Source organism: Furipterus horrens, unplaced genomic scaffold (assembly GCF_987537825.1).
Source record: "Furipterus horrens unplaced genomic scaffold, mFurHor1.1.pri manual_scaffold_15, whole genome shotgun sequence".
Taxonomy (NCBI): Eukaryota; Metazoa; Chordata; class Mammalia; order Chiroptera; family Furipteridae; genus Furipterus; species Furipterus horrens.
The window spans coordinates 299,218-314,531 of NW_028327185.1; the positions used below are offsets into that span (position 1 = coordinate 299,218).

The 15,314-nt window shown below is 56.3% G+C and overlaps 1 protein-coding gene across 1 annotated transcript in view; it reads left to right on the forward strand.

Moving 5' to 3' along the window:
* The first annotated feature begins 5,756 nt into the window (after positions 1 to 5,756).
* The window catches only part of KDM5B (lysine demethylase 5B), a 49,996-nt gene continuing 40,438 nt past the window's right edge, over positions 5,757 to 15,314 (forward strand). The window contains exon 1 of the mRNA XM_090263452.1: positions 5,757 to 6,074. Within this exon, the coding sequence (XP_090119578.1) occupies positions 5,871 to 6,074 (204 nt within the window). The 5' untranslated portion in view covers positions 5,757 to 5,870. The remainder of the gene's footprint in view (positions 6,075 to 15,314) is intronic.

Sequence of the window (15,314 nt, forward strand, 5' to 3'; positions counted from 1 at the left end):
GGAGGGCCACGAGAGCCAAGGGAACGAGTCCTTTGTTCCAAGGACATATGTAATTGGCGGGATGTGAGGGCGTTACATTTTGTTTGACAGGTAAAGGTGGTGCCGGTTTTCCAGGACTGGGGTGTGGATACCGCAAGGTGCTAATGGGCGTCTTCCTTTAGGCATTCTGGGCCCTTCTGGCCTTTCCGGCTTTGGGATGTAAACAGTTGCAAAGGCTTTTCTTCTCAGATAGTAGAAAGGACACACAGAATTTCAATGACTTTCCTTCTCTTGTGCTAACGTAGTGTATTTCTGTGTTATCAGAACACCTGGCAATATTATGGGACCAGGCCCAAGACTGCTGAATTAGGGGCTGAGACATGCCTCCCTCTGTTGCTCATTTGACTATAACACATCCACATGCACCGCTCACTCCCGGATGATCTGATCTCCAGCCCTGACCCTGACGTGAGATCCAGATTACTCGGCTAAGACTATTGAACATCTCTGCTCTGACCAGTGAGAGGTATCTCAACCTTATCAGAGCGAAAACAGGACACATTGTTCCTGCCTCCCAAGTCTCTTCCTCTCCCAGCTTCCCCATCTCAGTAAGTGGCACTGCCGTTGGTCCAGTTACTCTGTCATCCTTGACGCTCTCTCCCCTCCACACTCTGGTCTGTTTAGCCCTGCTGCCTTTTCCTCCAGCCTTTTCCTCCAGCATGCATCCAGAATGGGACGCTCTCTCACTCTCTCTCCACTGCAACGTTAGTCCACCGTCACCTCCTGCCTGGACTATTGCAACTCCCTTCTAACTGGCCCCTCCTCTCCCCCCTTGTTACCTTGCAGTCCCATCTTCACATGGCATTTGGAGATCTTTTAACATTTTAAGTCAAATAGTGTCCCTCTGCCTACAAGTCTCTGATGGCTTTCCAAACTCCAGACCATGTCTGATGAGATCCTGCCTGACCAGCCCCATCTGCCTCGGACTTCATCCCCCCACTGGGCACTGCCATCTTCTTCCCTGTGTTGGAGAGGTCTATCTCCCTTTATTCCTGAACCCCCACCCAAATTTTTACTTTTAGATTCTTACACAGATGCTCAGCACTTTGAGAGTTTTTCTGTATCTCAGCACCGATGCCCACTTGCCTGAGGGATTTTAGAAGAAGCAAAAAACAGAGTGAGAGTGAGAGATGAATACTAAAAGACCCTGAGCCCTGTCCCCAGGTTCATCAACATGGCAGGCCTGACTTCTGTCCCCTGCAAGCATCTGTGTCTTTGACCTCTGCTCTAAGTCTGGTCCCGGGAGACTGTGTTAGATCCTGGTCTCCTACGGCACCTCTATGGGATGCAGAGGGAGGAGGAAGATGAATAGAAGACAAGTGAATAATAAATAGTGAAAAACTAGTGGAAGAGCTGATGGATTTTGTACCTGATGCAGACAGTGTTCTGAAGGACTTACAGGAAATGGGGCAGTGGCCAAAATGCAGGAGTTAGAAGGGTGTGGAGCAGAGAAAATTCATGGCTTGATCTCTAGCTTCTTGAAAGCTGCCAAAAAGCAGGAAAAACTGACCTCAGAGTAGCTTTTTTTTTTTTTTTCTCCAAATTGAGAGTTGTGAAGTATTAATAGGTTACAAACCCAACTTCATGGGGTACACCAGCATCACTGTATAGGAGGGGCAAGTGTTGTCTTGTGACACTGTTGGTAATGGAGATCAGAGTCAAAAAGGCGTGAAACCTCTGTAGACACACCTTGACAGGTTAAGGAGCAGCCAGTGGTGACATTCAGGATGGGGCGTGTGTCCCCTCTCCTGAGTTTTAGGGAAGTCGGCTTGTTTGGGTCACCTGGCCAGAGGCTCTGGGTCACCATTTCAGTTCCAGCTCTGTTATTACCTGTGTCATTCTGGCGAGTTAACTTCTCTGAGCTTCAGCATCTGAAAAGGGATTACAATACCCACCTACTTCACTGGCTCTGTCGTCTTTCTGATCTGATAGTATTTCCAGTTGCTTCCTGGCAGGGGAGAGAAGAAAGGAAATTTGCATTTAGGATTTCCTGTATCAGACCCTGTACTCGGTGGACAGAGGATGTGACCTAGTTTGGGTGAACACTGTGGACTTCCAATGAGCTTGGTAGGTTCCTAGTGCTGCATGAAGTCATGATACAATTTGTGTTGGGAAGACTTTGATCCTTGATACAGAAAATTCCAAACTTTCCAACTGCCCAAGGCCAGAGTCGGCTGAGCTGGGCCCCTTAGACCTCCTCCTGTAGGGTCTCATGGCAGCCGCAGGATAATCAGGGAACAGGAGTTTCACTCCCGGCCTCTCAGCTGCTCAAGGCTGGGAAGTGGCCCAACCTGAATAAGATGGAACACCCAGAGCCCTGGTGTGGGGTGTCTGCCCCTCCCCACCCTGAGCAGGACTGGAGCACCATGGGAACCTCCCACCTGCCAGCCTCTCTGGGAGGCTCGCTGGGGAGGTGGTCCACACCCAGGTACGCTGAGGCCCTGAATCTCCTTGGGCTGAGTCAGCAGAGAAGGGGGTCCCAGGGCGGAGAAAAGGAGGAAGAGGAACTTAGTTACCAGGTGTCTTCCCTGGACCCAGACCCAGCTTCCCAGGGACGGAAGCCCAGAAATGAGGTCCTTGCCATGGTGTGAGCTGGTCTGCATGGCAGCCCCAGCGCCTGGGGCAGGGCAGAACACAGCACAGAAGCCCCATCCAGGACACCCATCCTGCAGAGGAGAAGGGGCGGCTGGTTCCAGGGTGTGAGCAGAGCAGGGCAATGCGGGGGACGGTTCCTCCACCTACTGGTGCCCCCCACCCCCACGTGCAGATTTCCTATTCGATCTCTTCCAGCTTCACTTGCGAGCCAGATATTTCTCCTGTCCGGCCCCAGACTCCATCCTCAGCCAGTGGGAGCGACAGATGCTCAAGGTCACTCCCCTCCCCTTGAACAAATATTTGTGGAGTTTCTACTCTGTGCATGGTGCCAGGGTCAGAGCCCACCACTCCTTCCCTCCAGCAGCTTAAATCTGGTTGGGAGGGCGTGTGCCCGGGGAGTGGAGGTGGGTACCGAATTTGAAGTGCAGCAACAGAAGTCGAGAGACATCGTGGGGGTGACACAACAAAGCAGGGAGGCCAAAAAGGCTGCAGCTCCTCCGGAGATCGCAGGGTCTGGGGGTCTCCACAGCGGACATCTGACACCAGACACCGCGGGGCACCAAACGGGGGCGAGACGACGGCCTGGAGATGGGAGGGATGCAGAGGTTGAGGGGAGGCCTGAGCACTGGGCAGACGGGTGTAAAGGCGAGAGCGAGCAGTCTCCACCAGGCTGGGCGGAGGAGGGGGTCAGGGCCGCAGCCCCAGGAAGGCGCAGACCGGAGGTCCGGGCGGAAGGGAGCCCCAGAAAGCAGCTGGAGGCCGCATGCGGACGTGTGCGGGGGAAGGGGGAGGGCCCTACACGTGCGCTACGTGCTGTGCGAGCACCGCCTCCCCCGCCCCGGCCGTTGGAAGCCGGGCCCGGCCCCCTGCATCCCGGGGCCCCGTCCCGGGCGGTGAGCAGTGGCTGGGGAGGGTGGGAGGAAGTCGCCCCCCAAGTCTGGAGCCCTAAGCGAACGGAAGGCACATGGAGACCACTGCTCACAGGCGGGCGGCCCCGGGGCCGCAGGCCGGGGGTGGGTGGGCAGGCTGGGGCCGAGCGGGCAAGACGAGTACGAAGACCCCTAGGAATGTGTCCGGAGGCTTCGGGCTGCACGGCTGGGGCGGAGTGTCAGGAGTAAGGCGGGGCTCCGGGAGACGTGGCACTCCGAGAGGGGCTGGTTCCGCCCGGGACGCCCGGGTTCTGGTCCCGCTCTCCGCCAGGAGCCCCGACCTGTCCCCGTCCAGGCCTCGCGCCCAGCGGTCCGGGAGCCCTGAGCCGGCACGCGTGGGCTGGGGTGGCCGGTCCGGCCTCCCGTGGGTCCCACGGCCCAGACCAGACAATGCGGCCGGGCCCCGCCCCCGGGGCCGTGCGGCCAATCGGCGCTCGCGGCCGGGCTCTTTAAAAAAAGAAGGGCCGGCTCGGCGGTGTCAGCTGGCGGATCCCTCCGCCATGTAAACACGCATCACGAAGGGCGGAGGCCTTGCCTCCAAGAGCCCTCCCCGAGGGTCGGCGCCCGGCGCCGGCGCCCGCCCCCTCGACGTCACCGGTGCTGCCTCACCTGGGGGCCGCACAGCCTCTTCGCGCCGGGGCACCGCCGGAAACCGGGCGAACGAGGTCCCGGGAGGGGGCGCAGGGCGGCCGCACGGCCACCGGAGCCGGGGAGATGCCGAGGCGTGCCCCGGACACCCCAGTTAGGGAGCCCCCGCGGCCACTGCGTGCCGGCCGGGCCGCGAGGCTGCCGGCGTTCGGCGCGAGCAGGGCTTGGAGGACAGGAGATCAGCTCCAGCAAGACCCTCAGCCGCGCAGCCCGCCGTGGCGAGGGGGCTGCGCGTGACCTTCCTGCTGCACATGCTGCTCAGCCGAGGGGTCAGCCGCCGACTCCGCTGCCCCCGCGGCACCCCTGGGTCCCGCCGCGAACCCTGTGACGGCTCCCTGGACGTCGCTTCTGTAGGGCGACGTCAGCTGCCGCTTTGCTCGCAGCCGCCTGCGAGGACCTCGGAACTCCCGGGGCCGAGTGCTCCGGCAGTTTGTGGGTGAGGGGGCTGCCTCGCCCCCTTTCTCGGGAAGAATCCGCGCGGGGGAGCGGGGCTAGGGCTCCGGAAGCCCGCTCCGTCCTCCGGGGGCGCGGCTGCTCGCTGGGTGAAGAGGTCATGCGGGTCCAGTCCTGCTTTGACTTTCCTCGCTCCCCTCCTCCGGGGCGGGGCACCACATACACCCCCCCCCCAAAGTGCCTGAAGTGGGCGCACGTCTGCAAGGCCCTCAACCTCTCTCCGCCTCGGGGCCTGTCGTGCGAGCCGGGGCGACAAGCTCCCACCGACCGGGTGGCTGGGACACGGGCAGCGGACGGGCCCTCCTTACACACAGCGCCCGACAAGCCATGGCTGTTCAGTGCCAACACGATGGCACGCGGGGTCCCTAGGCCGACGCCTCCCGTCCTGACGCCCCCTTCAGCCTGCGGGGCCCCTGCAGGCCCACACGCCCGGGGTGCGGGAGCCCTCCCCGGCATCGGCCCCCTTCCTCCCGCCGAGCAGCACCACTGACGCGGGGCTTCTTCCATGCAGCTCGCCCTCACGTTGCCCGTGGACCCTCCGTTCCCTGCGGCACACCCAGCTTCCATCGGCAGGGGCTGCATCCCTGGGCCGCGTGGATTTGGGCCAATGGCTTCGCCAGCCTGTGCCTCGCGGTCCTGAGAAATGGAAATCAGGGGACGCGCCTCGCAGGGCTGCTGCGCTGGTGACGCGATTAGTCATGGAAGCTCCTAGGAAGGCGCCCCACGCTAGTGCTGCGTGTCAGCCGGGTGTGAACGCGTCACGGCCGTTCTCGCATCGGCGCCGTAACCACGGGGAGCTGGTGCCTCTGGCCGCCGGGGTCCCCTGGGGGTGCACGTCCACCGCAGCACGTCCCGCCCTGCGCGACACCCCGGGGGGAGTGCGGCCCCGGGACCCCCACCCCCTTCCCCGGACTGAGGAGCCTCGTGGAGGGCAGGGCCTGGGCCCGCAGTCAACGGTCCGGGAACGCGGGCCAGCGGGGCCGCCCTCCCGTTCGGGGGCGGTGGTGGGGGCGGGGCGGGACTCCTTTTCCTGCCGCGGCGGCGGAGGCGCACGACGTGGCTGCGCAACGTCAACGCCGTCGTCGCCGTCCGCGGAGGAGGAGGAGGGGGAGGAAGGCTGAGGCGCCTGAGGAAGGCTGAAGAGCCGGGGAGCTGTTGCCGCCCGCAGCCCGGAGCCCCGTCCTCGTCCCCGCCCGAGCCGCGGCGATGGATCCGGTCGCCGCGCCAGCCCCCGGCCCGCGCCCCGCGCCGCCGCTCGGGGGCCCCGGCCCGCTGGGCGAGTTCCTGCCGCCGCCTGAGTGTCCGGTGTTCGAGCCCAGCTGGGAGGAGTTCGCCGACCCGTTCGCCTTCATCCACAAGATCCGGCCCATCGCCGAGCAGACGGGCATCTGTAAGGTGCGGCCGCCCCCGGTGAGTCAGGCGGCCGCGGGGCCGGAGCGGGTGGCGGCGAGGCGCGCCCGGGACGGCGGCGCGGAGGGCCGAGCGCGGCGCGGCGGGCGGGCGCGCGGGAGGGCGGCTGCGGGGCGGGCGGGCGCGGGTGCGGGGCGGCGGGCGGGCGGGCGGCCGGAGTTGTCGTGCGCGCAGCAAAGTTTCAATATGGCGGCGGCGCCGGGTCCTTTGTGTGGCGGGGCCGGGCGGCCTCACCTGGGCGCCGCGCGCTGCGGGCCGGGCCCGGCGAGGCGGCCGGGGGCGGGAGCGGGGCGGCGGGCGGCCGGGGGCGACGTCGGGCGGGACGAGCTCAGAGGAGGGGGCCTGGTCCCCGCCCGGCGCCGCGGCGCCGTCGCCCCCCGCGGGCCAGGGTGGGGGCGGGGGCGCCTGAAACGGTCCCCAACGGCCGCAACGGCCGCGGAGCGGAGCCCGCCCCGGGGTCTGCGCGGCCGCCTTCGGGCGGCGGAGGCCCCGTCGGCCTGACGGCGGTTGGGCCGCGGGCCCGTTGGGACGGGGTTTAGCTGCCGCGCCGCCCCGCCCCCTCCCCCGCGCGGCCCCTGCGGGACGGCTCCGCGCGGCCCTCGCAGCGGGGGCGCCGGGCGAGGCTCCCTTGAGGGCGCCGCTCTGAGGGAAGAGCCGCCTCCCTGCCGCCCCGCTTTGCGGCGCCGACGCCGAGCTTCGGGCAGGTCGACAAGTTTGACAGCGGACGTGACACGAGCGCTGGCAAGTCACTGCCCCGCGGGACGCGGGCTCGGAAGTGGCCGGTGCGGCGTCGCTCACGGGGTTCGAGGGCGGCGGCAGGTCCCCGGGATGGGCCGCCCGGCGCTCCTTTGTCTGCGGATCCGGGGCCCCGCGAGCGGCGTGGGACCCGGCGCGGGACGGCGCCGGCCGAGTCGGGCTCTGCGAGGGGCTGCGCGGAACAAAGGCCTCGGGGCGCGGGTGGGAGCGGCGCTTCCCGAGCTGCCCTGCGAAGGGGGACGCGCCGCTTCCGGGCGCCGGGGCTCCGCGCCCCGACATCTCGGGCTGGTGTCCCACGCGAGTCCGGGCCGCGCAGCGGTGACAAGCAGCATCTCCGCGGCCCTCGTCGTTCGTCCCTTCAGAAGACGCGCCCTGTCGCCTCCGGGGCGGACTCGGGGTCTTGTCCAGGCCAGAGTATGTTTTCCCGGCCGGGGCGCCGCGGGGCTCGTCCACGGACGCGGGCCGCTCACTGTGGTTCCGGGACCGACGGAACCCTCGGGCGTTCAGAGGAAGACAGAGCGGCAGGAACGTTCCCGAAGGCAGGAAGAGCCTGCGGTGACCAGTAAAGGGGCGGCAGCGTTGAGCGTCCCGCCCGTTCTGGGCCGAGTCCGTTCCTGGTGTTTTCACGGGGCCCCGTCCCCGCCACGTGCGCGCGGGCCTTCGTGGGGTCCCGACCCTTCTCCTCCCTCTGTGGGCGGCCGCACGGAGACGGAGCGCGCCTGCTGCGGGGGCAGCCGTGGGTGCTGCTGGCCGGGGCCCCGCCGGGCCCGAGTGGCTGCGTGGGCTGCATCCCCGCCCTGCCCCCGGGCTCCCTTCTGCCGTCGAGGTTCTGTCCTGGAGGGGCCGTCTCCCCCTTTCCGAGAGCCGCGCAGACGCAGGGCTGCCTCTGAGAAGCGGGGGTGCCTGTCGTGGGCTGCCGCCGGGGTGCGGGCGACTGTGCTCCCCGGACGTGGGGAAGACGAGAGCCGAGCGCTGACGCCCGTCGCGCCCTGTCCCGGGGCCCTTTGTGGTCCTCGTCCCCTGCGGCCGGGCCGCGGACGGTGCGGCGTGGTTTGTGTTTTCCACTTGGGTCAGGGCACCTGAGTCCAGGCAGACGGCCGCCTGCCCGGGAGGGTTTTCTTCGGCGGGCAAAGCAATGGCGTTGTGGGCTGTCTGGGAAGAAAGAAGCGCGGGCCCTGTGCTGCAGATGGCGTCCGTGTGCGGCGCTGTGGCCTGTGCTTGTCGGAATGGGCCCACGTGGCACTCAGGCCGGGGAGAGCTCGCCCCCCACGTGTGTCTCCATCTGCAGGTGTGAGCCGCCAGCACCCCCGGAATCTGCTTTTCGCCTGCACTGTGCCTTCTGCTTGGTGTGTGGGGAGCTTGGGGGGGCGGTTTTTCTTTGTAAAGATTTTATTTACTTATTTTTAGAGAGGGAGAAAGCGGGGGAGCAGCATGGCTGGGCTGCCCTGCCCGCCCCCCACCCGGGAGCGGCAGGCAGCGCAGGCCTGGGGGGAACGGCACTCAGTCCACTGAGCCACACCAGCCAGGGCTGGCTTTTCCCCCTTTCTAGAGATTTATGTTCTCTGGAGATGTTGCAAACATACCTGTTTCAAGTCCTTACCAACCTCGGGAAGTTAAAGCCAGGTGGACTGAACGTGGGGACCTGAAGGGCTGGCAGTACTTTCCTTCCAGAAACTCCTGTGAACTTTGCGTCCCTTGAAAAGGGACCCCCAGAGGTGTACTAGGGAGCGCCTTTGGGGTGACGACTCCCCTCTGCTTTAGATTACTTAAACTTTGAGAAAGTAATAGCTGGATTGTAAACCTGAGCTGTGAGGAACCTGTTTTGGGCACGACAGCTGTGTGCAGCCGGACAGGTCTCTGGAGCAGTGTATTAGCTGCTGGACCCTGGCAGGGAGTGCAGGGAAAACGGAGGTGCCACCTTTGTGCACATCCAGAGGTCGTTCCAAACCGGTTCCTTTTTCTGTCATCAAGTATTAGATGAGTTCTGAGGTGAATTTGCTGTTTTGTACGTCCAAGGTTATGAACCAGACTAATGAGGAAAAGCTGTTTCTAGGGCAACGAGTCTTTTCTGTTCCATAATTATGTTTGGAACAAAGAGGTGAAACTTGATTTAATGCATTCTTGTAAGTCCTTTTTTCTTAAACATTCAAATCTCTAATTGTAGACCCTTCCTCTTTTTTTAACTAATTTTTATTTTAAGAGATAGGGGAAGGGAGAAAGAGGAGGAGAGAAACATGGATGTGTGGGAGACATACATCGATAGGTTCAGTCGTGCGTCCCCAACTAGGGATGCGGCCGCAAACAGGCCTGTTCCCAGACCGGGAACCGAGAACTGAGCGGCGCCCTCTCCGTTCCCAGGTTCGCAGGCGGCTCTCAGTCCCCTGAGCCACATCTGCGGGGCTGCCCTTCCTCTCCAAGCACCGCACCTTCAGGTGTGGCCTGGAATCATCAATACGCTTGTCTGTTTTATTTACTTTTTAGTCATTTAAGCTTTCTTTCTGGATGTAAAGACTAGTTCGTTTCCTCCGCCAGAGCCATCATTGCCAGGGTGTAAATTAAAACATGTTTTATTAAGAAAATACTCAAGCATACACATAAGCACGGAGAATATAGTCTCTTGAGCTTCTCCCTGGAGTAGCTACATTGGGGTTACAAACGGACTGGTGGCTGTCAGTGCAGAGATCAACGTGGCATGGCTGCCTCCTTCAGGGTGTAGAGGGTTCCAGTCTTCACCTTGTCCAGGTCGGGTGGGAGTTGCATTGCTCAGCCTCGGCGAATGGCTTTGTTGCGCATTTGTCAGAACGGGTGTAGAAACTTGACCATCTTCGGGCCAGCTCTTGGCACACAGAGGAGATGCTGGATGAGGGAGCCTTTGTCCATTTTCCTCTCTGCCAGACTTGCTCTCAGCACAGCAAGGCTGGGAGTCAGGAGTAACCAAGACATGGAGTGAAGTCTTTTGGAAAAGGCCCCCATTAGTCATTAGGTTCACTTTTCTAGGAATAACAGCGGTTTGTCTTGGAGCCGATACAGCACCGTCTCTGTGCCCACAGAACTGATCTCTGATGATTATGTGGTATCATGTTCAGAATGAGCTGTTTATAAGTCAGGTCACTGGAAAATGTTTTCTGTCGACAACCCCTTAAAACCTAAGGGCTCGTCCCCAAAAATAACAACTTTATTTCTCAGATGGCAGACTCATTACACACCGCCAGGCAGAAGTTCACATGGCGTGTTAGAACTTGTTGATTACATTTCACTTGGTAATCTGTTACTTTACCACTGATGTAAGCTTTAAGGACTGTTCTGCAGGGATAAAAACAAGCTTTATTGCGCAGAGAGCGTGGGTTTTTATGTATTTTTGAAGGTTCATTTCTCTTTTGTAGGAGTCACTGTTTCTAGATTAAAAAAAAAAAAATAAATGTGTAGAATCTTGAATCTAATTCCAGCATGACCTTGGACAAAGTTATTTTCTCCAAAGTATGTACCCCTTCTCATCTGACACTGACCTGGGACCACGTCCGGATTAACTAATTGGTGGCTTGCAAGGGGCTTAAAGCTCAAAGTGCATTTGTTCACTGCTGAGAGGAGTCTATGGAAAGAGGCGCAAGGGTCCCTCCTTTGCCCTGCAGTGGATGAATTTTTCAAAAGTAACACTTGCAAATCAAAAGCCCACCCATCACCAAAACTAGAATGTGCAGAATGTAATCCTTCAGTTGGTTTAGGTGAAGCTTTTCTGTACCTGGATGATTTTAAAAACTAGTGGAATTAGAAATTTTTTCCAGGTAGAGCTGTTAGAAATTTCATAAAATTTGCAGGGCTCATGTGTGTTTTTGCAGTGTGTGTATACAGGCATGATTAAATCATACTCATTCTTGCCTGGCAGGAGGGTAAATCGATTGAGTTTTTATTATTCTGCAATTATTTTGTGAAGTGAGGAGAAAGTAGAAGAAATGGTGTGGAAAATGTTTACTTTGATCTTTAGGACAGAGCCAGGTTATTTTATTCTTTGCTAACAGTCAAACTTGAATAAGAATAAAGCTAATTAGAACTTTCACATAATCAAACACACCTATATTTTGTTTAAATATATCTTCTGTTATTGGCATTCTTAACAGGGTCTCTTAGCTGGACCCCATACATTTGTATTTCCTGAGTAGTTTTCTGTTTTTGTCTTGAATCTAGCGATTGACTCAGTACTGCCTTCTAGATGTGTTAAAACACTCCTCCCGTGGGGTCTGAACCAAGTTTTAAGTTTTTACATGTTGAGTGGTAGTTGTGAACATGCAGGAAGGTGAAGTATCTTTCTTTCCAGCTGTGTATGCTTCCTGTGTGGCTGGAGGCAGATTTTTGTGTTAATCCTTTCCGTCCCCCTAGCTTGACCACATTGTAACATTGTAACGTTCAGAGAACTAACGTCTAAAAACCTAGTGTGTTCTGAACACTTGATTAGAACTTTTATTAAGCACATATTCCTATGAGGCATACATACTGCAGAGTACAGATACCAAAACGTTACCATTTTACTCTAATCTCATAACTCCAGAAACAAAGAACAAATCCTTATCAAAACCACATAATTACAAGGTCTTTCAGGCAAGATCCTCCCAATTTTCTGTGGTTGTATCAACTCCTCATTGGGTAACATTTAAAACAGATGGTGGTGTCTCGTCCTTGCCAGGTCTGACTGGGAGGGAAGAGGAAGAGGAACCGCCTGCGATCTGTGCTCTGGTCTCTTCATATTTGGGGGTCAGGGCCAAGGGATGGAGGGGTGAGACTCGCTCTATCGAAAGTGTGTGGATTACAGTGTAACCTTCATTTTGTAAAACTCCAGGTGTTCCAGCTTTTTTTCCCCCAGGGAGGCTCTGACCCAGAGTTAGGGTGCATTTTGGACTCACTGAGAGCAGCCCCAGACCCCCCGGGGGGAGGCTGGTGGGGTCAGGGGGTTGTGCAGGTCGTGGGTTTGGAGTTTCAGAAAGCTAGACTTGGTGGCAGCTCAGTCTTCTAAACTGTTACTTTTTCCCACTGCTGACCTGGTGGCTTTTCCTAGCCTCCATTTGCAAAATACATTTTTTTTTTTTTTTTTATATAATAGATGATTGCTCATCAGGATTCTTTGTGGGGGCCAGGGTTTAGAACTTAATTAAGGCTCCAGGGTAACTTGGTTCTGGAGGCTGGTCAGTGTTAGAGCCTAGAGAGTTCATGGAGAGAAGGCTGGGTAGGAGTCAGAACATTGGCCTCTGGGATGTGTTCCTTTTTGTTTTGTCCTAAGGTATGACCATTTTATAGGTAAGGAAACTGCTGAGAGAAGTTAAGTGACTTGTCAAAGGTGTCACAGCTTTTAAAGGACAGATTGGGGAATTGCAGACTGTGTTTTGTTTTGTTTTTTTTTACTTCAAAGTCAGTGGCTTCCCTCATAGATACCAGAAATAACCTGGCTCCTTGCATCTCTGCTCACGAGCATTTTGGGAAGGACAGCGATTTTCCCTGGCTTCCTACTGGCCATCCAAACACAACTGCAGTGAGCAAATAACAATAGTAAGATGCACATATCTGGTATCCGTGTACCATTTCTTTTGTCTATTGTATTTGTGTATAGAATTTTAAGTAAATCGTATCCCCATTCTTTTAGCTGATCAATATGCATGAGCTTAGCCATTTCACGTACTGTTTGTAGGTTGCCTGACTCATTTGTGTGGAAACTCCTGGCTCATCAACTTCACTGACCACTGTGACGCCCAAGTGTTTGATTTTTAAGTAGCTCCTCTGATCATTAGGCAGCTGTTAATAAAAGGAATTCTCTTAACCTGTTGACTTTGGATTACTGGAAACCCCCCTATGCTACAGGAAATGAGGGAAACCCTTTCTGCCTGGCTCCCATGAATGAAGAAGTGAACAGGTCCTGGGGTTGGCTGTGGTTTCAGGTCACACGTTTGTTGGTAGCATTGTGTTAAGATTCTAGGGTTTTCAAAATGCATTAAACAGCTTTGACTTGAACTGGTGTACTGCAGAGAAAGGCCTGTCACTGGATCACATGGTGTGTGCAAGCACTGGAAATACACAGGGTGATGGGAGTTCTCAGGGCTGGGGGATGTGGAGATGGGTGGGCTGTCCGGGGAGGCTTTGGCTTACGGCAGGTTTAGGGAGGAAAGAGGGGTGTAGAATGAGAATTAGGAGCCTGACAGAACCCCAGAAACACAGCATCTGAGGACGGAAGAAGATCTAGTTGGAGGCTGCGGGAGATGCTCTGGGAGCCAAGGAGAGACAGCAGGCTCACTGGAGTCAGGACTGCAGGCGGGATGGTTTTATGGTGCTGACTTTCTCAGCCTCAGCTCTGGACATGGCTGCAAAACCCTCTGTTGAAGGCCTGCAGGAGTAGCTAATAGAAGAGTTTTTATGGTGTTTGTCCTATGGGTATCAGGCAGCCATTGAGACGGGGACAAGCTTCATCAGGCTGCAAGGTCCTCATGTTTCAAGTAGCGTGGGCTGTCTTTTAAGTCAGATTGGTCATTAAATGTGGCAATAAACCTGAAAGAAACAACAGCAGTCGGTAGTGCACACAGCACGGCCTGACGTGTGTCAGGATGAATTTGTTTGCTGTCTTTGGAGATGAGATGTGTTGATCTACCATCCCGTGTATTCGTACAGCCTTTTCTTTCACATGGGAGGCCCAGACCTGAAGCGTGGTCAGAGCTGCAGTACATTGGATGGACTGGCAGGTGCATGTGGGCAGATGTGAGAGAATCTGGCTATGGGGACAGGGGACAGCTTCCTACAACTCCAATCGAGCTTCGTTCAGTCTCTTACTTCAAATATGACTGTGAGGGATCATCTGTTACTTGCGCTTCTAATGTTAGATTTAGCGTTACTGTATCTTAATTGCAGCAGGATTAAGTAGCTGTGAAATATTTGCATCTAGTAAGATGTATGGCTTACTGTTTACGTTTCTTTCTTTTTTTAGTACAGTTGCAAATGTGTCTCTAGATGGAACACAAGCAAAACAAAGATTTTGCACTTTTAGGATCTTCTCTGAGGCTTAGGCTGGTGTTCAGTGTTGCTTCTGTGCCCTTCCTGATGTGATCTTGGTCTCTGTCACCATCAGTTTGTGAAGTGCTGGAGCAGAGGGCATGTGTGTGCAGACCTAACGAGGCCGTAAAGTTAGGTGCAGAGTGCTGACAGTTCCCTGCCCTGGTGCCCTGCTAGGCTTGGGTGCTGCTGAGGGAGGGCTGAGGGGCAGGGTCCACCCTCTTTCCTAAACGCCTTCCCCTGACAATCATTTTTATAACTTTCTGAAGTATGTACTCTCTTCGTCGTGGCCTCAGTTTTTTTAACAGAAATTGTCTTGCCCTGGCCGGTGTGGTTCAGCGGGTGGGGTGTCATCCCGTGAACTGAAAGGTTGCTGGTCTGATTCCCGATCAGGGCACACTCCTGGGTTGGTTGCAATCCATGAGATGATGTCCTTGGGGAAGAACCGGCGGTGTAGCTGTGTGATCATGATGGGACGTGGCGCGGGTGTGTGGAATTGATATTTGCGCCGATTGTACCTGCTGCTGGGGAGATGGTCGGCCGTTGCCTTGGCCACGCTCAGCACCTCTGCCCCGCGAGGTGCCTGTGAATGTTAGGGGCGGTGCTTTCTGCTCACTTTTCACTGGGACCCATTGTGCTGTCAGCCCATTGGGGTAGAAGATGGTTTGTTCTAGGCACTTAGCTTTCTTGGACTCTTTTCTTGGTGAATTTTGAAGACTTTAGGGATATGCCAAAAATCTGAACCACTCCAGTATGGGTGTCTGGTAGACACTGGGGGCGTTTTGAAAGAGGAAGGTCTCCATGCGATACACTTATTCCCTTATTCTCTTGTTTGTAAGCAAGATGGTACTTAGTTGTTCCTGTAAAGTGACTCAGAAGGAAACTTGCTTTGAGGCTTGGGGAGCAATGTCAATGGGAAGACCATTTTATATTTTCACATGGTTTTGACAATAACAAATGGAAGTCATCTAGAGGCCCTGCAAACCCATATTATTGCTGAGTTTTCTTAAAGTGGTTAAAGAGGAACTTCCTGGGACTAATGCTTAAAAAGTAAACACCAAGTGTGTCCCCAGTAGATGGGTCCATAGAAGTAGTGCTTGGCCTTCCTCCAAGAATTTCCCCCCTTAAATGTTGCATTATTATCATGGCTAGAACATGTGATCTCTTTTGAAAAATATAGAGAGAAATGTTGGGATCTGTTTTTCCACTTATTGAAGCATTCATTGGTTGGTTGCTTGTATGTGTCCTGACGGAATTGAACCTGCAACCTCGGCATAATAGGACGATGCTCCAACCAATTGAGCCACCTGGCCAGGGAGCCTTTCCAAGTATTTAATATTCAGGAACTAAGATATCCTTTTAAATAAGTGGTTCTGTAAAACTGAAAACCAGTACTTTTATCACGCCTGACCTGTCCATAGGAGTTATTTTATTCCTTGGCACTTACTATTTTAATACTGT